At 37.7% G+C, this 24077-nt stretch overlaps 1 protein-coding gene across 4 annotated transcripts in view; it reads right to left on the bottom strand.

Annotated features, from left to right (window-relative positions):
* Positions 1 to 3159: 3159 nt before the first annotated feature.
* EFL1 (elongation factor like GTPase 1) overlaps positions 3160 to 24077 on the bottom strand; it is a 152647-nt gene continuing 131729 nt past the window's right edge. For all 4 annotated transcript variants that reach the window (XM_084640811.1, XM_084640814.1, XM_084640812.1 and 1 more), the window contains exons 19-20: positions 20870 to 21054; positions 3160 to 3518 (exon numbers count right to left, since the gene is read on the bottom strand). In XM_084640811.1, coding sequence (XP_084496937.1) covers positions 3330 to 3518; positions 20870 to 21054 — 374 coding nt within the window. In that variant the 3' untranslated portion in view covers positions 3160 to 3329. The remainder of the gene's footprint in view (positions 3519 to 20869; positions 21055 to 24077) is intronic.

The following is a 24077-nucleotide window of genomic DNA, read 5'->3' as shown; positions in this document are numbered from 1 at the left end:
GAGAGGGTAATATTTCATCTGCTTGAATAAGGTTTCAATAAAATCTTTAGGTGAAACATTATATTTCTATAATGAAAGCAAAGAGGTTGGAAAAGAAAAAGGGTTACTATTACAGTAAAAGTTAAACATTACATCAATTATACACTTGTGCAACACTTAACAGTTGCCTTTACCTTAGGGAGCACAGGCTGTATAAATTACTTCTGACTACTCTCTCTAATTGCCACTCAGAATATTTACATGGAAATGCCAGGTAGGTGCTAAAGGAACAGTGCCTAGCAGTAGCGTATTAAAAATGTGGAGATACTCTGGGAAGAAAATAACCTGGACAACTATGGTTTTATGGTTGTTTGAAACAGAACACATACTGTCCTCTTCTTCACTATTTGCAGTAAGGTTCTAAAAATAGTTGGAAGAAGACTCTAAAGAACTTATCCCCCTTCAGCTTTATGAAATATCAACAGCCCTCCAAGGATACTTATCTGGATTATTCAGCCTTAAACCCTCCTGAATACACAATAGTTGTCTCCCCTTGGTTGCAGAGCTCTAAACACTTAACAATTAAATGAGTGGATACCTTATGTAGTATGTTTTCCCTCCTCTTTTCAGCTTTCTATTTCGTTCAACAGCAAGTTATGGCCACTGAAGAATTTCTTTTCATGTTAATTTAGTTCTGACCCATATAGAGCCTTCTGACTACCACACAGATGCCTGAATCAAATAGCAAAACATCTTGTATACTTTCCTAAGGGGATTCACCTTCACTGGATTTGAGGTTCACTGTGTTTGAAATATTTTCTACTCTAAGACTGAGTGGGCAGAAATTTATTTTATTGTAAATGTGAGTATGTATAAACAAGTGAGAGAGTGCACATCCCAAGCTAATAGTTAGTTCAGAGAGACCAGCTGTCTAAACTTAATTACTTGAGATTTTTGATGGATCTATGCTGGGGAGCAGTATAAAATAAGACAAAGCAGAGTTTCATGTGGCCACCGTTGCAAAATATTACGACTTTTGAACAGTGGCGGGAATCTTTTGCTGTGGAACAGAAGCAGCTTGTAAATCCAACAGAGCTGAAATTACAGATTAATAAAGTATTTATCATGTTTGGCTCTAGGTGATGTGGTGCATTAATGCACCAGCCTTTCAACTCCAGAAAGCTGAATCTAAATCCACATTAAATCGCAAATTACAATGAATTCGGTAGTCAGCACAAACAGCAGTTGTTCAAGATAGGTCCAGGGACCATCTTTCTCCTCTGTGTTTATATAGTGCCTAGCACAAGGGAACCCTAAACCATGACAGGCTCCTAGTTGATACTGCAATACAAATAAACAAACAGTAATAATTACAGTTGAGATTCACATCGTAACAAGGGTAAAGGTAACAAGATAAAGATTGAGGTGTTTGAGCAGAGCTCTGAGGAAACACACACAACACTACTGTCAAGGTTCCTTCCCCACTCTGAACTCTAGGGTACAGATGTGGGGACCTCCATGAAAACCTCTTAAGCTTACTTTTACCAGCTTAGGTTAAAACTTCCCCAAGGTACAAACTATTTTACCCTTTGCCCTTGGACTTCCACTGCCACCACCAAACTTTATCTGGGTTCCTGAGAAAACGTAGTTTGGAAACGTCTTTCCCCCCCAAATCCTCCCAACCCTTGCACCCCACTTCCTGGGAAAGGTTTGGTAAAAATCCTCACCAATTTGCATAGGTGACCACAGACCCAAACCCTTGCATCTTAGAACAATGAAAAAGCATTCAGTTTTCTTACAAGAAAACTTTTAATTGAAGTAAAAAAGAATCACCTCTGTAAAATCAGGATGGTAAATACCTTACAGGGTAATCAGATTCAAAACACAGAGAATTCCTCTAGGCAAAACCTTAAGTTACAAAAAAGACACACAGACAGGAATATTCATTCTATTCAACACAGCTATTTTCTCAGCCATTTAAAGAAATCATAATCTTAACACATACCTAGCTAGATTACTTACTAAATTCTAAGACTCCATGCCTGTTCTGTCCCCGGCAAAAGCATCACACAGACAGACACAGACCCTTTGTTTTTCTCCCTCCTCCCAGCTTTTGAAAGTATCTTGTCTCCTCATTGGTCAGGTGCCAGCGAGATTACCTTTTGCTTCTTAACCCTTTACAGGTGAAAGGATTTTTCCTCTGGCCAGGAGGGATTTTAAAGGTGATTACCCTTCCCTTTATATTTATGACAACTACCAAGCCAGTGCTATTAGTTCCATGCTTTCACATTAGCTCAAAATTTGTTTGTAATTTTTGGAGTTAAGAACCGGTGACATTGGCAAGTCTGTGACCTTGTACTGATCCCAAAGTTCAATTGGTTACAGTAATTAAAAACTGCAAAAATTTGATTTTGAATATTTTTCCCCCTGCAACCCCCCCCTTGTTTTTTAAAAACAAAGCCTACTTTATAATTGTTTTCCATGTCAGCGTGGGTTATTCAGAACATATAACAAGAATTTTTATTACCTTATCTACAAAACAGGCTAATGAACTGTGCAACTTTATTGTGATTACCTGCAAAAAGAGTGCTGGTGAACTACGACTATTGGCAAACATGTTTAATAATGAGGTTTTGTTGACACAAATATTTGGTGAATAGCTGTTCTTTGTACAAACAATAGTATTCAAGTGAGTAACAGGGGTATCCATGAGCTAACAGGAGTATTCACTCTTTCCTATTTGCTATTCCTCTCTCTCCTCTTGGAAAAGTTTATATAATCCAATTTGGGAGCAGAAAGAATACCATATGATTTAGATGACAACTCACACACCATGAATAGTGCAGAGTGAACAGTTCATGAACATCACACAGGCTGAAATGTGTAGTTATGGCAAATACTTGTGAACCATAAACGCATAAGAGAAATCAGGATCAGTTTGCAACAGAGTTAAGAACAGAAGAAAAGAGCTAAATTCATTGCCTAATTTATTTGCAATGAATAACTGGACCAGGTCTAGTTTTGATTATATCAGGTAAATTAGAAAGAAAAAAGTTTAAGCAAATAACTTGAAATCCAAGGACAGCAGCTGGGGGACAGTCTGAAAATTGGAGAGAATAATTCCATTGAATTTCTTGTTATGTCTCATTCAAATAAATTACACAAACTGTAGTCTCTATATAAAAGGTTGGAGAGACTCAAGTTTATTAAAACTGAAGCCACAGACAAATTACAACATATAAGAAATCTTGTGTAAAACCTGAAGTCCAAGATGACATTTTGAATCTGCTGTACAGAAAATAATCCACCTGCACTTAGCTGAGTTAGTGTAGAACTGAAAGTAGGGGCAGTTACTTATTTCTACTGAGAGTTCTTTGCTTCTCAGCATGCTCCACGATTTTTTCTTCTACGTACAGTCCTTTTCGCTTTCTCACTGAATTCATGTACTTGCGGGCCTGGTTCTCAGAGTCTGCCTTTTCCCCAAAGTGCAAATATTCCTCCTCAGTAGTTGGTACCCAGAATGGGTCACCTAAAATTACCTAAAAAGAGAAAATTATAGAAAGAGGTACATAAATTTTTTAAAAAGCAGATTAGAGCATTTTGGGTAAGTTTTTGTGTTCTAAATTACCATATTTTTATAAGTGAAATCTGAAAGAAAAGAAAAGAAAAAAAGGTAGGTATGGCTTCCTAGGTGGCGTACAATAAGCTATTCAAGCCAAACACATTTAAGCAGCCTTAACATGTTCAATGAGTGGAGTACTCACTTTTTGTAACTTATCTTTATGCATTTGCTCTTGGATTTAAAAAAAAAAAGCAGAGATTTGGCAGAATGATCATAGAGGCATTAAAATCAAACTAAAAAACTCATTTTCAGTTTCAAAAAGCCACTTCTCATTTAGATTTTTGTTGGATTTTCCCAGCCTGTGATTTTACTGGCGTTCAGTTGCACTCAGAGAAAACACTCATTTCTATGTCTCAGATTCCTCAATCCCTGTGCAAAACCTTAGTAAAACCAGCCAATGTTCTTGACAAGGCCTGGGGAGAGATGAAATCCTCATTCCTGGAGCTAAAGCTTGTCCCTGGAGCTGCTCTTGTAGCCTAAAGTCTGTCATAATGCCTGTGGGACTTGTGAAACCTCCTCTACAGGAGGTTTTGGTTGGTGGATCTACATAGTCATGGACTAAACAGACATGCCCTTATCTCAGCCTTGTACCAGAAACGCAACACTCAGCACGGAAAAAGTGGCAGAGGTGTAGAGACCCCCCTGCATAGTCTCCTTGAAGCCTTCCCCACTTTACCCTGGACAGAAGCTGGGAGACTCTTTTTATCATATAATGATACATGGTATTCATATTCACCGTCCATTCAATGGTGGGCTACCGGGATAGCCAATCTTCATGATAAAGATTCTCTGTGCTCTTCAGTAGCACGACACCAGATTGAAACTGGTCCAATATGCCTCCTTACAGTGTAAAAATGACACCCACAACCTATGGATATTAACTACGGTAAGCTGTGTTAATATTATGAATTTAAAAGGTAAATAGGGACTGAGAACGTATTTTCATTTCTCTTTATTAGGTCAGAACAAATGGAATATTTCATGTGTGATGAAACAAGTAATATTGGATCTTATCATTGGAATTCATATTTTTTAAAAGAACACATTACAGAAAAGAATTGAATGGACAACTCTTAACTCACTAACTGAATGAAGCAAACCACAGGCTGGGTCTGTAGGGCTATATTCACAAAGGGGACTTAGGGACCAACATCCAACTTTTAGGCACCACTGTCATTCACAAAACCACGACTCAGCTGCTGCATAAAACTCTGCAGGGATGTAAAGTCTCTACGCACCCAATTTGCCACTGCTAAAGTCCTTAAGGTGCCTCAATTTTGGTGGCTGGGCATGCATAGACACTTTAGTCTTGACACTGCTCAGCAGTTTGGCATCTAAATCATGCCTAAACCCTGGCAAGATTCACAAACTATGTTCCCCTGCCTATCTTGTCTCTGCCTGTCTCTTCCCCTGCCTATCCTGTCCTGATCCGGGACGCATGCTTTGAGCACACCTAAACCCACCTTCTGCCCAGTAGTTAGGGAACCCTCCTGGGAGGTGGGAGAACCAAGTTCAAGTCCCTGCTGCATGTTGGGGAAAGTGGGGAGTCAAACCAAGCCTCCCATCTCCTGGGTGAATGCTCTAACCACTAGGCTAAAGGTTATAAGGTGGGCAGCCTTGTCACCACTACCTCTTTTTTTAAGGACTGATTCAGCTTAGGTGCCTAACTCCAGGAGAGGGTTCACAGTTGTGAATCCTGAGTGGACCTAAGTGTCTCCCTCCCTGAAGTTAGGCACGGTCCTCCATTTGAGGGGCAGGACTTAGGCAGGCCACATCCTTGTCCTTAGCTTTTCTTACGAGCTAACTCAAGCAGCTCTCTGTTCAATGTGCTGGCTTTTGTGAATCCCTGTTTGGGTGCCTAACTCTCCCCATGCACTGTAGAGGGAGCCAAGGTGCAGAACTTGGGACGGCATATTCCACTAGGCAGGCATGGTGCCTAAAAGTGAGGTGTTGCAGTGCCTAAGACCTCCTTGTGAATCTCAGTGTAGGCCTCTATTATCTTAAAAAAAATTGGACTTTTTGATAAGCCACTGGGTGCGTGCAAGAGAGAAACAGCCATGATAAACTGATAAAGAGAAGACCTGACAACAATGTGTTTGTTCCAGTTATAAAAGATACTTAATTCAAGAGCTCTCAAGGTCCCAACTGATATATCCAGATAAAAAGAAAATGTTGACTTTTATACTGGATGGTCAAAGCAATTATTTTTGAGTTCTTGGAAGTCCAAAAAGCCAAGAAATAAACACCAGATAACATGAAGGTCTAGTAACCTGTAGGTGCCCTTTGTTGCTGCTGGGATTCTCGTACAAAGACACTTTAAACATGTCTTCTACACTGACTCATTGAAGATCTTTTCTTGGAAGAGACATAGCATAGGGGGATGTACCCCTCAAAACAGAATAGGGCTGCTTGTTCAAATTAATTGCTTTTCTTAAGCTGAAGAACATATGTGGACAGGAGATTGGAAAAAGCTGGATTCTCCTAGATTGAAGTCACAAAGAAATCCTTACTGGAAACATAAGAAGATTTATCATGAATACAGCTACCTGTTAAATGTATCTGTTTTCCAGTCTATAAGGAATGACCGCTAGAATCCTAGACTAAAGATTACCATTATCTCCTTCATTTACATTTGTAATACAATTTTTAACTGAATTGCTGAACTATAAGTTCAGCTAAATGTGGACAAATAATCAAGATCTTGTAATAGTTAACAGATATTTTTCCACTGGATAATTATAAATTTTTTTTCTTAATCATGTCCTGAATAAGAGCACTTAAATCAATAACTCTGTGTTTGTATGTGTGAATGAGAGATCAAGTTACATTCAAGCCCAAATACAGACAAGTACTACTCAGACTACTGTGTTTGAACTTTGAGTTAGTACAGTGCTATCATCAGCTGAGATTGTGGAATTCTGTACACTGAATGAGTATGCAATAATGAAACACATTTGATTTTACTACTGTTAGTGACTATCATACTGAATTAAAAAGTTATAGATGTATACATGAATGTTCTAAGGACTACATTTAAGAATCCACTTTCGACTTATTCTTACTTAGTAAACTTTATCATAGGTACAAGGAATTAGTCCTAAATCATTAAGAGTGTTCATCAAATCTTAGGCTCATATAAAATGTGTGTGTAATCAAATCTGGGAAACGGTCCTTGGTGAATTGATGTTTGGGTAATTAACCAAAATTGTATGGGGCTTTAGTCCTGAGATTCAACTTTTCCTTTCCATTAGTGGACTATTATCTATGAAGGAGCCTAAAAGTAACTGGAATTAATAAGGCATTGAGGAACTTATAGTTACAATTAACAAGGTCACCTTGCAAGAATGTTACATACGAATACTGAATGATAAATCTGACTACTGAATGTCAGTTTAAGTTATTCAGTTGATAAGTTTCAAAATCATATGTTAAGTTTCTAATAATCATCAATGCACTACCCCTAACAGAAATTAATGAAATCAATACATTTGATAAAAGACCATGTTTCTTTAATTAAATCCCATGAATTACTGAGAACAGCAGTATAGGTAAATATCAATTGTGTTTTACACATTTTTCTCACAATAATCAAGGACATTATTTTAAATTATTTTTGAAATACATGGTTAGAGCTGTTTTAGTACTGAGACAAAGACCAGGAACTTCCAACTTTAGACAGTTTTACCCCCAAATCTGGAATTTTTAAGTGTGTGTGTGTGTGGGGGGGAGGAGTCTTATTGTATTTATTGTACTTGACTCCGTTTGTAACTGCCATATGGCATTTTAAGACAAGGAGGGCCATTTAAAACTATTTAAATTGAACTAACAAAAACAGGAAAGGAGATATTGACTTAAAATTGGCAAAATATGAAGAAAAATTCCCTAAAAGCATCACATTTTATCAACTATTAATTTAAAAAAACCCAGGTTTTAGAAAGCCCAGTTTTGCTGACATACTTGTAAATTATGAAGCTTAGTGTAATTCAAAAGTAAGAAATTACATTGCACTGTAAATCATGCAGTATCTGTTTCATAATGAGGTTACAGTGACTAAAGCTGGAAGTGACTAAAGCTGGAGATGGCTATTTTGGACAAGATGACTTAAAAGTGCACCATAAGCTCAATCTTGCAAAGCACTGAGCACACGGACCCGGAGCCATCAAAGTGCTGAAACATGCTTAAAATTAAGCATGTGCATAATCCCAGTGAAATAAATGGGATGATTCATACACAAAGTTACACCCAAACTCCCACTTCTATTGGTGGAAACCGAACATGCTCATGGTGGTCTGGCAGGAAACCAAGGAAAAAAATCAGTGCACTATATTAATATGAAAATTAGCTTCCCAAACAGGACTAGATTTTTTTTTTTTAATATGCACATTTGTGATTCACTGACCACAGGAATATCTGTGAAAATAAACTAAATCTGCATATTTCTACTGTCTCTGGCAGTGGCACTTCTGATTAACCAAGGCTCACAAACTCACAATGCATAGCCATTCTGATATTTTGAACAAGAACTCATGCTCTCATAATCTATACTTAAAACACAAAGACCGTCTCTTGTTTATGCTTATAAGTATGGGAACTTGGCTGCACAAAACTTCCAAAAAAGATTAGAATGATCCAGACTTGGGCCACTTACAAGGCATGTTACTAATTGCTCCACTTTGCTGAAGCTTCCCCATCATCGCAGGAAAATTAACCCAGGCATGCACATATCCGCATGCACACACAATATGCCTCAAGAAAAGCCTCCTCTAACCAAGGAAGGGATATGACAGAACACTCTATGGAGTCCATTAGAAACCTCATTATACAGATTTAATTTAATTGAGAAATGTTTAGATACTATGTGGATGGGTGCTTGAGGAAAAACCTAAGACCGACACGTTTTCCCATTAGTGTAGGAAGAAGTTATTTCACTTACATTAACTAAAATTTTATGCCTGGATGCCTTTTCTGTTGATGAAAGAACAGGAGCTATGGACTTCACAGGCATTTCTAGCTCTCAAGAAAGTAGACTGTATAGAAACAGGCTCCAAGAAAAAGTAACCACATTGTAGTAACAGTTAACAATAGGTTACGAAAAGGCATGGCTGGCCTGGGCACATTAGATAATATCATGCTAAATTATATAGCATGATAGATAATATCATGCTAAATTATAGCTAAATTATGGCAAAGAAGATACAACTAGAAAGAATTTACGAGAATTCAGGAAATAAATTGTGCATTTTCCCTGAGAAGTCACCAAACCAGCCACAGAAGTATGACCCTAACATAGCGTGCAGAGTCCTTGTGTGAGGCACAGAAAAAGAAAACTTTACATTGTCGGTCTGTGAAATATCCCCGACTCTGTGGGGTGAAGGCAAGAGCACAGAAGAGAGATCATCTATCTCTTAGTAACAATCAGCCAATGGACCGAAGCAGATGAATGTACCTGGTGGTGACCATCCATATCCTGTTCAGAGAGTGCAGGCAGGCATAAGAATGAAACACTTCCCTATAATACTGCAGAGCAGTTCTCATTAGTTTGCTTCCATTGGGGAGCTGTCAGAACACTGGGCATAGGTTCCATAGGAGCAGTGCTGAGTAAGTTTTTGGCTCTTGAACTACTGTTTGTATATTTGGGGGCCACACAGGAAAAGGTTCTCGATGTCTATGTGGCTGAAATGGAATTTTTATCAAAACAGAACCCTAAATGATTCATTATGTTCTCAATGGAATAATCCTCTTGGCATAGTCTGAGCTGCTAAAGAGAAAGCAGTTAAGGTTGATCTTGGAGAGAAAAAAAAAAAAAACATCCACAAATGTTATTTATCTTATGCTCCAAGTCATTTTCACTTAAAATTCCCTTTGTAAGTTTCCAAATATATTTTAAAGTTTTGCATTGCAACAAAAAGTAAGATAAAAGTATATCTTATAATACATTTTAAAAATAGATATACCAAACTATACTGCACATACATGTTAAATATGACTGACAGTTTATTAACATTGCTTTTTGCAGTGGAAAATGTTGTTATATTCCCACACAAAAACCTCTGTCAAAACAGAATTAGGGTTGAGAATATACTGCCCTAAAACAATAAAATGTTACAGTTAAAAAAAAAATCAGGAAATTCAATTAACAATCTAACAACCTTTACTCTGCCCTATTTTCTATGCCCATCCTCCACTTGGGGATTGATAATGCTGACCAGAGGCCACATGAAACTTATCTTAGCCTAGCTATTCACACTGTAATTCTAATATTGTCTAAGAGACATTGCTGGGAGGCACTATATAAAATATGAAGAGAAAAAATAAACATTGTAATTGTAAATGTAAACTTCACTTGAATTTTTTTCAATCTGTGAGATTATGGTTTTCCTGCCATTATGGAATAAATGCTTTTGAGAGAATAGCAAGAAATCCAGAAGTATATTTTAAAATGTCACTACAGTGGATGCAATTTGACAGAGTTACAGAAATAAACATTTTCTTTTCTTTATGCAACTAAGAGTTCTCACTACTATATATGAGCTGATTTTTGCTGTAGCATGACCCAACAACTATCTGGTCAATGTTCAAAGAAAGTAGTAGGGAGGACAGTGACAATCCACAGCTATGCAAATATCATCTCAGAGTGGAAAACGGCTACTTCTCAAAAGGGCATACATTATAATTAGAAGAAAAAATGATTTTAAAGTTGATTTGCAAAGCTAATTAAAATTGTGGCTTTTAAAAAGTATATTTTGATTGAACATTTAGGTAACGGATCGTTAAAACATAATTTACTTCATTACAGGTGAAGTACTTTTCTAAACACATCAATATAAAACATGATACAATAAAATGAACTCGAGCACACTTCTGTGATAATAGATTTTGAGAATGGGATTTCTTAAATGCAAAGCAATCTGTTTATGATGGAAGTGTTTTTATTCTTCCATTTAATAATTATTTCACTGATCAACTTTATATAAAGATTTTGGAATTTATATTTTCTCTTTATTTAAGACTAAACTACAAGCAAGTCACTACTAAAATTCCAATATAATTAAATACATCAGTGAAATACATGCTGAAAATTGTGACAGAATAATGGCTAACCTCTTGTGTTCACCAACTCCCTTGCAAAAGTATAAGCCAACTGAAGGTATAAATAAGTGGTGTTTACAATAACATCAGCCAGGGGGTCATGTATTTTTAGTAGATGAACACATTAACTAAAATACTGTAGGGTATTCTTGAGAAAAAAAATTGTAAAGCATAGAAAGATTTAACTACACAGAATCAACAATCTTTAATACCAAATTTCCTAAACAAATCCTCAAAAGAAAGCACACACAACTCATTTACTACAGCAAGCTGAATTCTAAAAAGAAAACGAACCTAATTTTCTCTTAATCTAATTGTCTACATGTTAACCATTCAAGGCAGAAATGTCTTTGTGCCTTCAACACAGACAACTCCTTATTAGAGAGACAGTCTCTAATAATTAACTCCTAAAAATGTTCATTTCTATTTAAATGCTATTGAGAATGGATTTTTTCTTAAATCCTACAAACAGGTATATAACATGCTTATATGTAAATACAGTAAATAAATGGTTTAACACTTGATATTAATAAGGATTCATTTCAATTCTAATAATACTTGGATTATATTGGCATGGTTTTGATGATGGTGATCCATGTATATTGCAGTAGCACTCTTGGCTCCATTGTGTGAGGCACTGTAACAACATATGGCAAGAGACATTTCCCGAGCCTTACAGCCTAATTAGACAAGACAAAAATGACCAGACACCTCCATTTTCTGAGTCCATTAAGAAGACAGCACTTATACGTTATAGTGATAGGTGCTATTTAAAAAACAAACAAACAGAGCTCTCCCCTTCTTAGTCTCCTGAGTTCAAAGATCACCATCTGATGGGGGCATATCCTCCAGCGTTTCAGTGAGGGATATTGCTTCTCCCTTATCCATGTCTGAAGCCATCTTCGAATTTTATTCGGATACAGTTAATTTGCAACTTGTATCCAAACAAACATGCACTCTTTCTCATACACACATGCTTTTTTTTGGTTCCTCGTAATTTCACAAGCAAATTCCTTTGAAATTATTTTCCATACTTTGTGCTGGCTGAAAGTTATTTTTGGAAAGTTTGAGCCAAGTCCATTCTATTTTTGAGTTGTGAGTGGAGGGGAAATACTTTCCCTATAGTTCCGATTGGGGTGTCTGTTCTTGCATATCTTTTTAAAATGGCCGAGATTAAAAACTTCAAACCTGACTTCTTTTATAGTCCTCATCAAGACGAAAACAAAAATGAAGAATCCACTTTTGAAGAAAACTGGGTTCAGCAGTTTTAAAGTTGTGTATGTTTAACCTCAGCAGTTCTGTATGTGCCCATTACACTGTTTCTGTTTTGGCTTTGAAGGATCCCCTTAATTAAAGGTGCACTACAGTTTAGCAGTCTTTTTTCATTATTTCTACCTTCCAAAAAGGAAGGAAATCCAAACAGCAATATTTGATCCAAAAAGCTAGTGTTAATGCAGTTTTAAGGATGAAAAATGTAGCACACAAGTCATACAAATTCCAAAGGTTAAAGTTTCTGTGACATTAATTGATACTTTTTTTTGGCTGGGAATAAAACTGCTTGCCAGATAGTAACTGTCCCATTCCCTAGTGTATGAACTGGATATATGGTTGTTTTAGGGCCATTCATCAAATACTATGGTGAGAAGTGTGGAACATAAGTAGAACAAAACAGAAGACTAATAGTAGTGAAGAGAAGGAGTACCTGTGGCACCTTAGAGACTAACAAATTTATTTGAGCATAAGCTTTCGTGATCTACAGCTCACTTCATGAAAGCTTATGCTCAAATAAATTTGTTAGTCTCTAAGGTGCCACAAGTACTCCTTTTCTTTTTGCAAATACAGACTAACACAGCTGCTACTCTGAAAGTAGTGAAGAGATATCTTTAAAAGGAAACAGGGGGGTGGGGGGTGGGAATACCCAATAAGTGATTTCTCTCCAAATTTACTCTATGCCCAGAGTGAGGAAATAAGAGTAAAGCATTGCACTATATTCTGAATCAGCTGCTGGTGACAAATGTGGAGGATCTTTTCCATACTGACTCGCACTCTTTGCCACTTATCCTCATCCCCAACTAGATGTTTTATGTAAGACCTCAGAATCCAAGATCTTTAATGACTGTGATCGCATTTGTTCCCATTATTTAGAAAAAGTAAAGGCCCTGGTTCAATATTGCTCAGTTCAAGAATTATATCACTTTGTATTGCTGCAAATATGGAATGGGTTAACATACAACATAACAAGTTCTGAACCAAAGAATTATAAAGAGTACAATATTTTCTTTTCAAGTCTATTACATGTACTTTCATACAGGTATCTGAAGAGTGAAACTGTAAAAATAGATTGCTGACTTCAGTGACTAACTTGGGAAAGGTATGTAATTTTATTTCTGCTTTCTACTCCTTAAACTATTTTCCCTCAAAAGCTTGACTGGAAATTACATAGGTTTGGTAGAATACAATTGAAAAAAATGACAGAAGTCAGAAACTGGAGAGCAAAGACCATTTATTCCAATTCTAAAACCAACTTCCAAAAGCCTCTACAGACCAAAGAAGTATTTTGATCCATGATATTTAATTCTCTTTCAGTGGCTGGAGATTTCAAGAGAGTCCTACTCTCCCATCAAATACTTTATGGAAAAAGTTTACATTTTTACGACAGTTTTTCCCCCAAGCCAAAGAGCAAAAGTGACATTTTGGAGTACTCTGTAGCTCTTAATATCCTCTGAGGGGACTGATAGGTGGTTTTTCAATTTCTAAAATTTTCCTGGGGGTCAACCAGGGTTAATATCTGCATAGACCATTCAGCACCTTCTGGTTATCAGACCAACACTCGAGGTACCTGATCACTCAATGCTCTGAAAAGGTGGTTAAAAACCTAAAACAGGATGTAGCAGCCAATGAGATTTGTAGCTAGAAGTCACAAATCAGTTTGTTTAATGAAAACAATGACTAAGAATAATGATTTACATTTGTGTAGCACCCTTCAGCCTCAAAACTTATGTCAATACAAGGATTTTTTCTATAGGATTTCCCAACATAGCAACCACTGGTGCATTCCTTTGGTGGTAGCAACAGTGGCAAATTTTATTTTTCTACTCCTTTGACTTCACTTATTCCACAGTTTTTATTTCATACAATATGCTGACCTATTCCCAAAATGAGAGGAAAAAAAGATAGCATAAAACCTTGGCAGGTTACACAGCTGTCAGAAAAGGATTAGATTGTTTGGCAGTTCACCAGTATATGTTTCAAAGCCAGCTTAGCAAGATATTTAAATTTTAAAATGTGTTCTTCAGTTATGGAACTGCCCTACCACAAAACTAAAGTAACTGAACTAGGGCATATAGTTGCTTGTGTTTATAGTACTGAATTAAGAACAGCCCAGTTTCTCAGCTCAGTGTTACTCATAACATTAAAGTCTTTTCATGAGGTGTTAGACCCTGATCCTGCACTTTGACATAGTCGCCAAGAAATCAACGAGATCACTTGTGTGTGCAAAATAAAGCATATGACTAACTACGCATTTGTGTGGGGTTTCTGTTATTTGCATCCAAAACTGGAACGGAGACCTTTGTTTGTAAATGCCATAAAGCCAGGCGCACATACTTACATTTGTAAGTTGTGAACTACAAACTGACTAGGTGCATGAGAGATTTTAAAAAAGTTAACCAAAAAAAAGAAATTTACTAACTCACCTAGGCAGACACACATTATGTTATTTTTTAAAGATGTTTTAGTGTGTGGGGAAAATTTGAATTTGGTATTTCTAAAAATGACTTATCTTTACAGACAGCAAATTCACTGCTTTGTTCTTCCTCTGTTTTGAATATTAAAATTATCTATCATCTTAGGTAAACATTAAAATTCTCTTCGGAGACATATGACATTTCGAGACTTTAGAAAATTTCCCTAATTAAATTTCTTCAGCTCCTGTTAGGGTGACCAGATAGCAACTGTGAAAAATTGGGACAGGAGGATCGGGGGCCATAGGCACTTATATAGGAAAAAGCTCCGAATACCAGGACTGTCCCTATAAAATCAGGACCTATGGTCACCCTAGGTCCAGTCCCACAAATTGATCTGTTAAGGTGGACCCTTAATGCCTCCCTTTGCAGTACAAGAGGCTTATGCAGCAAGTGTGAAAGTAGAAGCCGCTATATAAAGATGGAAGTTTCTCCAGTGGCACTCATCACATAGTCTTAATGTTTTGCAAAAACACAGCTTTTTACAGGATGGTGAAGGGTAATATTTTTCAATCTTAATTACCCAGAATGAAATATTTATGTATCAATTTATATTTTACACTCACAAAAACTGCATTAAAAGAACACTGAGGTTGCGAAGTCAAGCGCTCGAAAGACAGGAATGCCAGAATGAATGTTGCCCAGGCAACCCTAGTTCAGGCTCCTTGTGTGAAAGCATTGTGATAATCTTCAATTATATGACCACATACTAATTTTTCTACAGTACCCTTCCTCTTTCAGTGCACAGGCTGGACTTGCTCTGGGAATGAATCAGGGTTGTTTAGTGAAGAAGACTTATCTGTAGTAGTCCTGACTTATTTGTTGAAGAAGTTAGAAAATGTGTATTATTATTTTTTCCCCACATATTTAACAAGTGTGAGTGGAAGGAAAAGAACATTATAGCCACACTTTAATGAACACTAAAATCACAAAATCGGCTCAAGGAACCCTCTTTTCATTTTTATCTATTTTAAAACCCCACAACTGTTCTGGCTAATTAAATAGCCACCATTTAATATGCCTAACATCTGGAGACAGGTTTGAAAGGTTCCAGATGACTTCCAAGAATTACTTAAGTGTCAGGACTACCATCAAGATGATGATTCATTTGGACCTCAGTCTGATTTCAGATTAAATAGATTTTAAGGAAAAAAGAACTGTTATGTCACCCCTTGTCTGACCACCTCAGACAATAGCACAGACCAAAGAACCTCACCCAATAATTTCTGCATCAAGCCCATAACTTCTGTTTGAGTTTTAAATTTTTAAAAGATACAGGCTTGATTTAAAGACTTCAGGTGAAGAAGAATCCACCATGTACCACATTCAACCTTCTTTTCCTCTAACTTTTCCTTTAACTTTATAGTAAATTGTGTAGATTATTCTAATATTTATCTAACACTACTCTAAAGAATTTGGACAAAGTCACATATTTACTTTTGAAATATGTTTCTTTTACCTTGAAATAATTAAAACACTAAAATAGCAGCTATCATTGCCCAATTTGGAATGTGTAAATTAGCTTCAACAGGAGAGATTGAGAGAGACATGCCCCAGAATACCTTATGCCCCAGTAGTTAATAAGGGAACTTTCTTGGTAGGAAGGAGACCAAGTTCACATCCCTACCATACATCTGGCAAAGCAGAGACTTCAGCTTGCATCTCCTACAGCCTGAGTGAGTGCCCTAACCACTGGGCTAAGAATTACAAGTGGGGACCATCTTCCCCACCATGCTGCCCTTCTGGCTGTTTTGTGAATCTAGCCCTTTCAAAATGCCCAGAAACAAAATATTGTGTTGAATTACATTTCATTTGACACAAACTGGACTTTTTATGTTTGCTGGAAAATGTTGGCATTTTTGGATTTGGTTCAATGTGAACCAATTTTTCCCTCCCGATTTTACAGAACTGCCAGCTAACTGAAAAATCAGTTATTCTCCCAGCTCTAGTCACATATTTCTTCTGCCCTGACCAATGAATCAGGATATCATTTCAATCAAATCTAGAAAATCCCATGACAAACAGATAGATTGTACAAAGATTGTATAATGCCAGAGAGTCGTTGTCAGAAACAGATTTGCCCACATTTCCGTAACAGCAGCAATTACATTTTCGGAACTGGAAATTTGCTAAGCAGTTACTGAAACTATGGCTCAACTGCAGAAATTGTGATATCATACTACACATGAGCATATTCTTTCCATCCTCTTGCGAAAATCTGGGTATTTACGTACATATGGGTTCATTTAGTGGGAGCATAGTAGTTACGAATCCTAAAGAAAGTCAAAGGGAAAATTCATTTTCTGGAAACTTCCTATCTGGAATTAACACCCCCCCGATTGATTTACCTGCTGGGCATGGATACTGGAGGCATCTGAGATTTGGTACAAAGGTGCTCTGGAGTTAAGCCACCCCCCATCAGTTGCTCATAACCTCAGCCATGCAGAACACAATGCCATCCACAGCCTAAGGAACAACTCTGAAATCATAACGAAAAAGGCTGACAAAGGAGGTGCTGTCGTCATCATGAATAGGTCGGAATATGAATGAGAGGCTGCTAGGCAGCTCTCTAACACCATATTCTACAGGCCATTACCCTCTGATCCCACTGAGGCTTACCAAAAGAAACTACACCATCTGCTCAAGAAACTCCTTGAAAAAGCACAGGAACAAATCTGCACAGACACCCCTAGAACTCCGACCAGGGGTATTCTATTTGCTACCCAAGATCCATAAACCTGGATATCCTGGACACCCCATCATCTCAGGCATTGACACCATGACAGCAGGACTGTCTGGCTATGTAGACTCTCTCCTCAAGCCCTATGCTACCAGCACTCCCAGCTATCTTTGAGACACCACTGACTTCCTGGGGAATCTATAATCCATTTGTGATCTTCCAGAAAACACCATCCTAGCCAATATGGATGTAGAAGCCCTCTACATCAACATTCCATACAAAGATGGACTACAAGCCGTCAGGAACAGTATCCCCAATAATGTCACAGCAAACCTGGTGCCTAAACTTTGTGACTTTATCCTCACCCACAACTATTTCACATTTGGGGACAATGTATACCTTCAAACCAGCGGCACTGCTATGGGTACCCGCATGGCCCCACAGTATGCCAACATTTTTATGGCTGACTTAGAACGCTTCCTCAGCTCTCATCCCCTAACGCCCCTACTCTACTTGTGCTACATTGATGACAGCTTCATCATCTGAACCCATGGAAAAGAAGCCCTTGAGGAATTCCACCATGATTTCAACAATTTCCATCCCACCATCAACCTCAGCCTGGACCAGTCCACGCAAAAGATCCACTTTCTGGACACTACAGTGCAAATAAGCGATGGTCACATAACCACCACCCTATACTGGAAACCTACTGACTGCTATACTTACCTACATGCCTCCAGCTTTCATCCAGACCACATCACACAATCCACTGTCTTCAGCCAAGCTCTAAGATATAACCACATTTGCTCCAATCCCTCAGACAGAGAAACACCTATAGGATCTCTATCAAGCGTTCTTAAAACTACAATACCCACCTGCTGAAGTGAAGAAAGATTGACAGAGCCAGAAGAGTACCCAGAAGTCACCTACTACAGGACAGACCCACCAAAGAAAGTAACAGAACACCACTAGCCGTCACCTTCAGCCCCCAACTAAAACCTCTCCAGCGCATCATCTACAACCTACCCTGAAGGACGATCCCTTACTCTCATAGACCTTGGGAGACAGCTTACAGACAGCCCTCCAAACTGAAGCAAACACTCACCAGCAACCACACAACAAAAACACTAACCCGGGAACAACAAACCCCATTGCCAACTCTGTCCACATATCTATTCAAGGGACACCATCATAGGACTCAATCACATCAACCACACCATCAGGGGCTCTTTCACCTGCACATCTACCAATGTGATATATGCCATCATGGGCCAGCAATGCCCCTCTGCCATGTACATTGGCCAAACCGGACAGTCTCTATGCAAAAGAATAAATGGACACAAATCAGATGTCAAGAATTATAACGTTCAAAAACCAGTCGGAAAACACTTCAGCCTCCCTTAACACTCAATTACAGACCTAAAAGTGGCAATTCTTTAACAAAAAACTTCAAAACCAGACTCCAATGAGAAACTGCAGAAGTGGAATTAACTTGCAAACTGGACACCATCAAAATTAGGCCTGAATAAAGACTGGGAGTGGATGAGTCATTACACAAGCTAAAAACTATTTCTCCATGCTAACTTCCACCCCCTACTGTTACTCACACCTTCTTGTCAGTTTGAAATGGGCCATCCTGATTACCACTATAAAAGTGATTTTTCCTCCTGCTGATAGTAGCCCACTGTTATTGATTTGTCTCATTAGAGTTGGTAAGGCAACCCCCATCTTTTCATGGTGTGTGTGTGTGTGTGTGTGCGCGTGTGCATATGTATGTATTATATATTTATATTCCTACTGTATTTGATGAAGTGGGTTTTAGCCCACGAAAGCTTATGCCCAAATAAATTTGTTAGTCTCTAAGGTGCCACAAGTACTCCTCGTTCTTTTTTCTCCAGATGAGTACTCCCAAAATCGTAGAAACACTTAACACAGTGGTTCGAACCCTTTTTTTGGTTTGGAGCATCTCATTTGTAATGAATTTGAATGTAAATCATTCCCCCACCCCCTGCCCATATTCCTAAAGCTGTCACTGAATCTCACCTATTTTCTGTCTCTTTTCTCTCCCTTCGTTCTGGTCTGTTTTTTAAGGTCTCCTTTTTCCTTTCTAAGTACTTTTGAGGTTTTGCTCTCCATTTTTTTAAACTTTGTTTTCTTTCTACCCTATTGTTTCCCCAAATCTCTTCTCCTCTTCTTTGCCTTTCTGTGAAGCCTGAGTTCTCAATCTTTTCCCTTTCTTCCTCTCTACAGGTTATTCCATGACCTGTATGTATACTGAACTAAAATTACATAACGCTGGAAGAAGCTGAGAAAGCTACAGTATTATTGCTGCCTGAGAAGGTTAAGCACTTGGCACACCACATTTTGTAATACTGGTGTATGGTACCACCACTGAGAAAGAACAAAAGTAGTTTCTAGATGTACTACATCAGGTGTTCCCACACTCTTTCACAGTGTGGACCTTTCCATTGTGACTGCATAGACCCTTCCTCCTTTCCACCATTAGTGACCACATAGTATTCCTGTTGTGATTACAGCAATAGTTCACACAGAAATAATATTAAGAATGTATTTTTAGCAGTCTTTCAGTGCAATTTAGAAGCTGGAAATAAAGAAGAGGAGCCAGCATCATGACCAGCCATTTTCTCTGTGGATCACCAGCAAGCATTTCATTGACAAAGAGTGCTCTACAGACCATAGTTAGCAACCACTGTTCTACACTATCACTGTAAGAAACAGATCTCAGACACACTGGGGAGAACTGATTTATGAAATCACAAAATAGCAACTCCACAGAAGATAAAGATAATATAAATTTAATTTTTAATTAATTTTTCGAAGTCTGATTTCTCACTTTGAAAACAGATTTTAAAAAGTAACCAAAAAAGTTAAACTGCAGCTAAACATTATTTTAAAATATACAGTTTAAATGGATAGTACAGACCTGCTGACGGTTGTTACCCATGAACCTGCTTTTAGCTCCTTTGATGGGTCTGCTGAGTCTTTTTACTATTCACTTTTGTTCCTCTTGAACAAAGAACTGAAACTGAAAGCTTGCCCTGCCTTCTATACTTCAAGATCAACTATCCCTATGATGGGAACAGAGTAGCATGTCTCTGAACTGATTTCATTTCTTAGAAGTTCCCCCACCCTCATTTGTCCCTATGTAGAGGCATCACTTTCATCTCCCCATTTCTTTCTGAAGTGCCAAAGGCAGACACCATTTCCTTTCCTGCCAGTCCTGGCTTGGAATTATCCAAACATATTTAGATACTAGAAAGCACAAGAAATAGATGTTGATTAGTGCCTTATAACTACTGAAACACGAGTATTGTCTAGAAAAGTTTGCTGATCAACAACAGAATATTTTACTGACCAATAAAAAGATTACTTCTGATATGCCAGGAATTATATTTATTGCCACATTTTTGTCTTAATGGTAACATTTATTTGAAGCAAGTTACCACAGAACCCACATGAAAACAGCAGCATATCAACTCCAGAGAAAATATTTTGTGAAAAAGTTATTTTGTTATCCAAAACACTTTTTACTTTTCAGAACAATCTAAAAATATCCAAACAGGACAGAAATATTTATTTCTGAAGAGCATAAAAGCTACTTTTTCATCTTTATTTTGAAAAGAATGAATCAAATGCATGTCTTGACCAAACCTTTTCTCCCCCCCCCCTTTTTTTTTGCTGCCACATCTACAGGAAATAGATCACCAAGACAGATGAAATGAATAGATCTTTTACCTCCCAGTGGCTGAACACCAGCTGCGGACTGGCCAGGCCACTTGTCCTCTTCCTGATTTCATCGGCAAACCCAAAGCTTTCTGCTACTGGCAGCACTGCCTTAATAATAAACATGTCAGTCCCCTCTTTCATCTCCTCTTGTAACACTCGGCCCTCTCTTTTGGACAAGACAGCATATACACGACCTGCAAAGGCATAAGTCTTATTAGTTTGCTGAGCCTTTCTCATCCTTTGCTTTAAGGCAAATACATATTTATTTATTTAGGAAAGCTAAGTACTGAATATGGGATATATTTTCTATGACTCCGTCTCTTTCCTGTAAGATTGTGGGTGGACTAATTAAAATCATACAAGGCATACATTTGTTAGTTAGTAAAACATGCAAATCTACAGTATATACATGTTTAATAAATTACTACTACTGTGTGGTTGTTACACTGTGTACATTTTATGACAATACTATGTATATTTCTCAAAGGCATACTGTAGAAAAAAAGATTTTGCATAAATATCCATTAAGCTTGAATATTTTAAATTGTATTACCTGAAAAGAACGTGGGAGTGTGCTGTTAGGAATATTTTATTTGTAAATAGCCCCACTGTCAGTTAACTCACCTTTGCTACAGTACTTGAAAGTTATTATCTGTCACTCCTCACTACCTATTACCTATTCTCACACACTGTATAAACATTCCACACACAAAGATATAGATGCAAAGAGCAATTATTATAAAGTGAAATTAAATCCTCCAAGGCCAATGAATTGGGCTTTCTGTGGGGAACTTTGCAGAGGATGTGAGGTGATGGAATCTAACCCACAGAGAGGCCATAACACTTCAGTGCAGCCCCTATGAATGGGAACAATGGCTAGTGCATCTTTGCAGCCTCACTGCAGGATCTGCAGGACAGTAGATTCAAATAACGTGGATCCAACAGCTCTTGCCTATCACCTCCAATGACATTTTCTGCTCTTGCCAGGACACCCCCCACTCCTACCCCACCCCTCATTTGGTCCTCTGCATGTGGATGAATTTCACCTTTATAGTGTATCTTGTCTTCTTGTTACTTACAAAATTTGAAAAAAAGTGTTTTAGGTTCTAAACTGAGATCAGACACAAAGGTCAAAGCATTTTCAAGACAAATGTACTGGATGTGGCATGCACGTATGAGATTTGTTGATATAAGCTAAACAATTTCAAGCCTAAGGAATCCTTGAGAGTGTGTAGAGAATTCTGAAACACCAAAAGGTTATATTTTTATACAGCTCACAACTGCTGATTTATTGTACAAATGCACATTACTGTAAAACACAAGCTTAGACATACATTGCTCAAGAGCATTATCAAGGTCACTGGAAATATTGATGGTAATGTACAGAATTTATTAAAATTATTAAAGGCAAATAAGTTCCAAACTACATTACAGGATATTATTATATTTTAAAATCTTCATTTTATTCCTTATGTTTAATTGCAGAGCTGAAATCTTATATACAGATACACCAGATATTATCAGCACCATTTATTACAAAGAACTAGTCTGTCAAATCTACTGTAGAGGCACATGTTGAGCTATATTCTGGGCTAAGTGTTATTGAAGTCTGTTTTCCCAAAACATACAAGCTAGCAGAGATTTTTTTTCATCTCTCTAAAGGTTTTTCAATGATATGTATTTCATCCAACCAGTCTGGATTGTTGTTTCAGTCATTTCTACCAGAGAGAAATTCTAGGAGGATTTGAGTCTAAAAAGTACAACTGTTCTTTGGAATAAATCCTGAAATCCACCCCCCATGCCACTCCTCCTTTTGGACTGCACTGAATGGAGAACTGGGGTAGGTGAGGGAGTCAGGATCTTGGAAGCCACAGGGGTTTGTGTGTAAATGTTCTGAATGCTGCAGAGCCTAGCCCTTGAGGAGAGATGGGGGATTCTGAATCACTGGAAGAGGTGCTGAGGGTAGGCTAGATTAGTATACTGTTTTACCTAATAGGTTAAATACTGGCCACAGAGGGTCTGATCATAGCTGCATGCCCAACTGCAAGTGGGTTTCTAACCTGTGCTAAATTATCTTTTTGACTGGTTGTGTATGCACATGTACTTGTATGTATGCTGGAAACACTTTTTTTAATCTCTAAATACCTGAAAAGGAAATTTATTCTGAAGTTATGACAGTACCTCAAAAGTAGAGCAATATTGTGATGCTGCAATATACCAAAAAGCCTGAATAAGATGTAATTTACTTATGCTTTTGCTCTTAATGAAGTTCAACTCTTTAAAAATAAAGATGCAAACAAAAGTTCTAAGGTATCTATTCATAGCTATATGTACAGTAAATATGAAATTAACATGAAACTGACTACTCAGGCTCTATGAAGTGAACAGAATTTCTTCCTATATAGTTTTATCTATATATGAGCTAGAGCTGTAAAGAACAATACCAATGTTTATGTTATCAGTAGAACAGTGCTATGGTAAAAAGCATTTCATCAAAATTTCACTCACGTCAGCAAAATCCAAGACAGATACTTGCCAAAGGAAAAAGAAAAAAAGATCAACAGCCTAAATGATAAATTTCTTACCCAATCATTTTCTTACTGTTAGCAGCTTCTCTCCGAATTCATTACTAATGGGCTAATGCCATCGCCCCCATCTGTGGAATTCAGAAGTGGTCCAATGTTGTTGCTGGAGGCTCTGAGACTAAGCTCTGCCCTTCAGCTCAGGCCACCAGAAGAGTTTTTCCACAGCTGTAGAAACACTTCAGCAGCCAATTAGCATTAGGACAACTTGACAAAACATATTAAATTAACCTCTCCCTTTTGGTTAAAAATTCAATTTATATTCTGGTCATTGAATCTGAAGAGGAGCAGCTAAACAAAGAAAATTATCATCAGGTAAGAAATTTCTCATTCTGTTGCACACCATCTCTCGTCATTCGTTACTAATGGGAAGTAGTGAGCAGTGAAGCCCAGAAGTAAGGAGGGGAAGGATAAGCAGAGTTTAATTATTATAGTAGAAAAACAGACAGGAATGGAAGTTCACCCCATATAAAGCAAGTGCTTTATAAATTAAGTAGTTATTTGAGAACCAACCCAGTAGCACCTTCCTGCCCAAGGATGCCTCTGCAGAGGAATGGAAACATAGTTTGCAAATCTTTCTCTGATGAGGCTCACACACTTTCCCCCCCACTTTCTCTCTGGACTTCTGTGAACAG

This window comes from Lepidochelys olivacea (assembly GCF_965140295.1).
Source record: "Lepidochelys olivacea isolate rLepOli2 genome assembly, chromosome: 10".
In the NCBI taxonomy this organism is placed as follows: Eukaryota; Metazoa; Chordata; order Testudines; family Cheloniidae; genus Lepidochelys; species Lepidochelys olivacea.
Note: the sequence above shows the minus strand (reverse complement) of the source record. Positions and strands in the feature narration are given on the sequence as shown.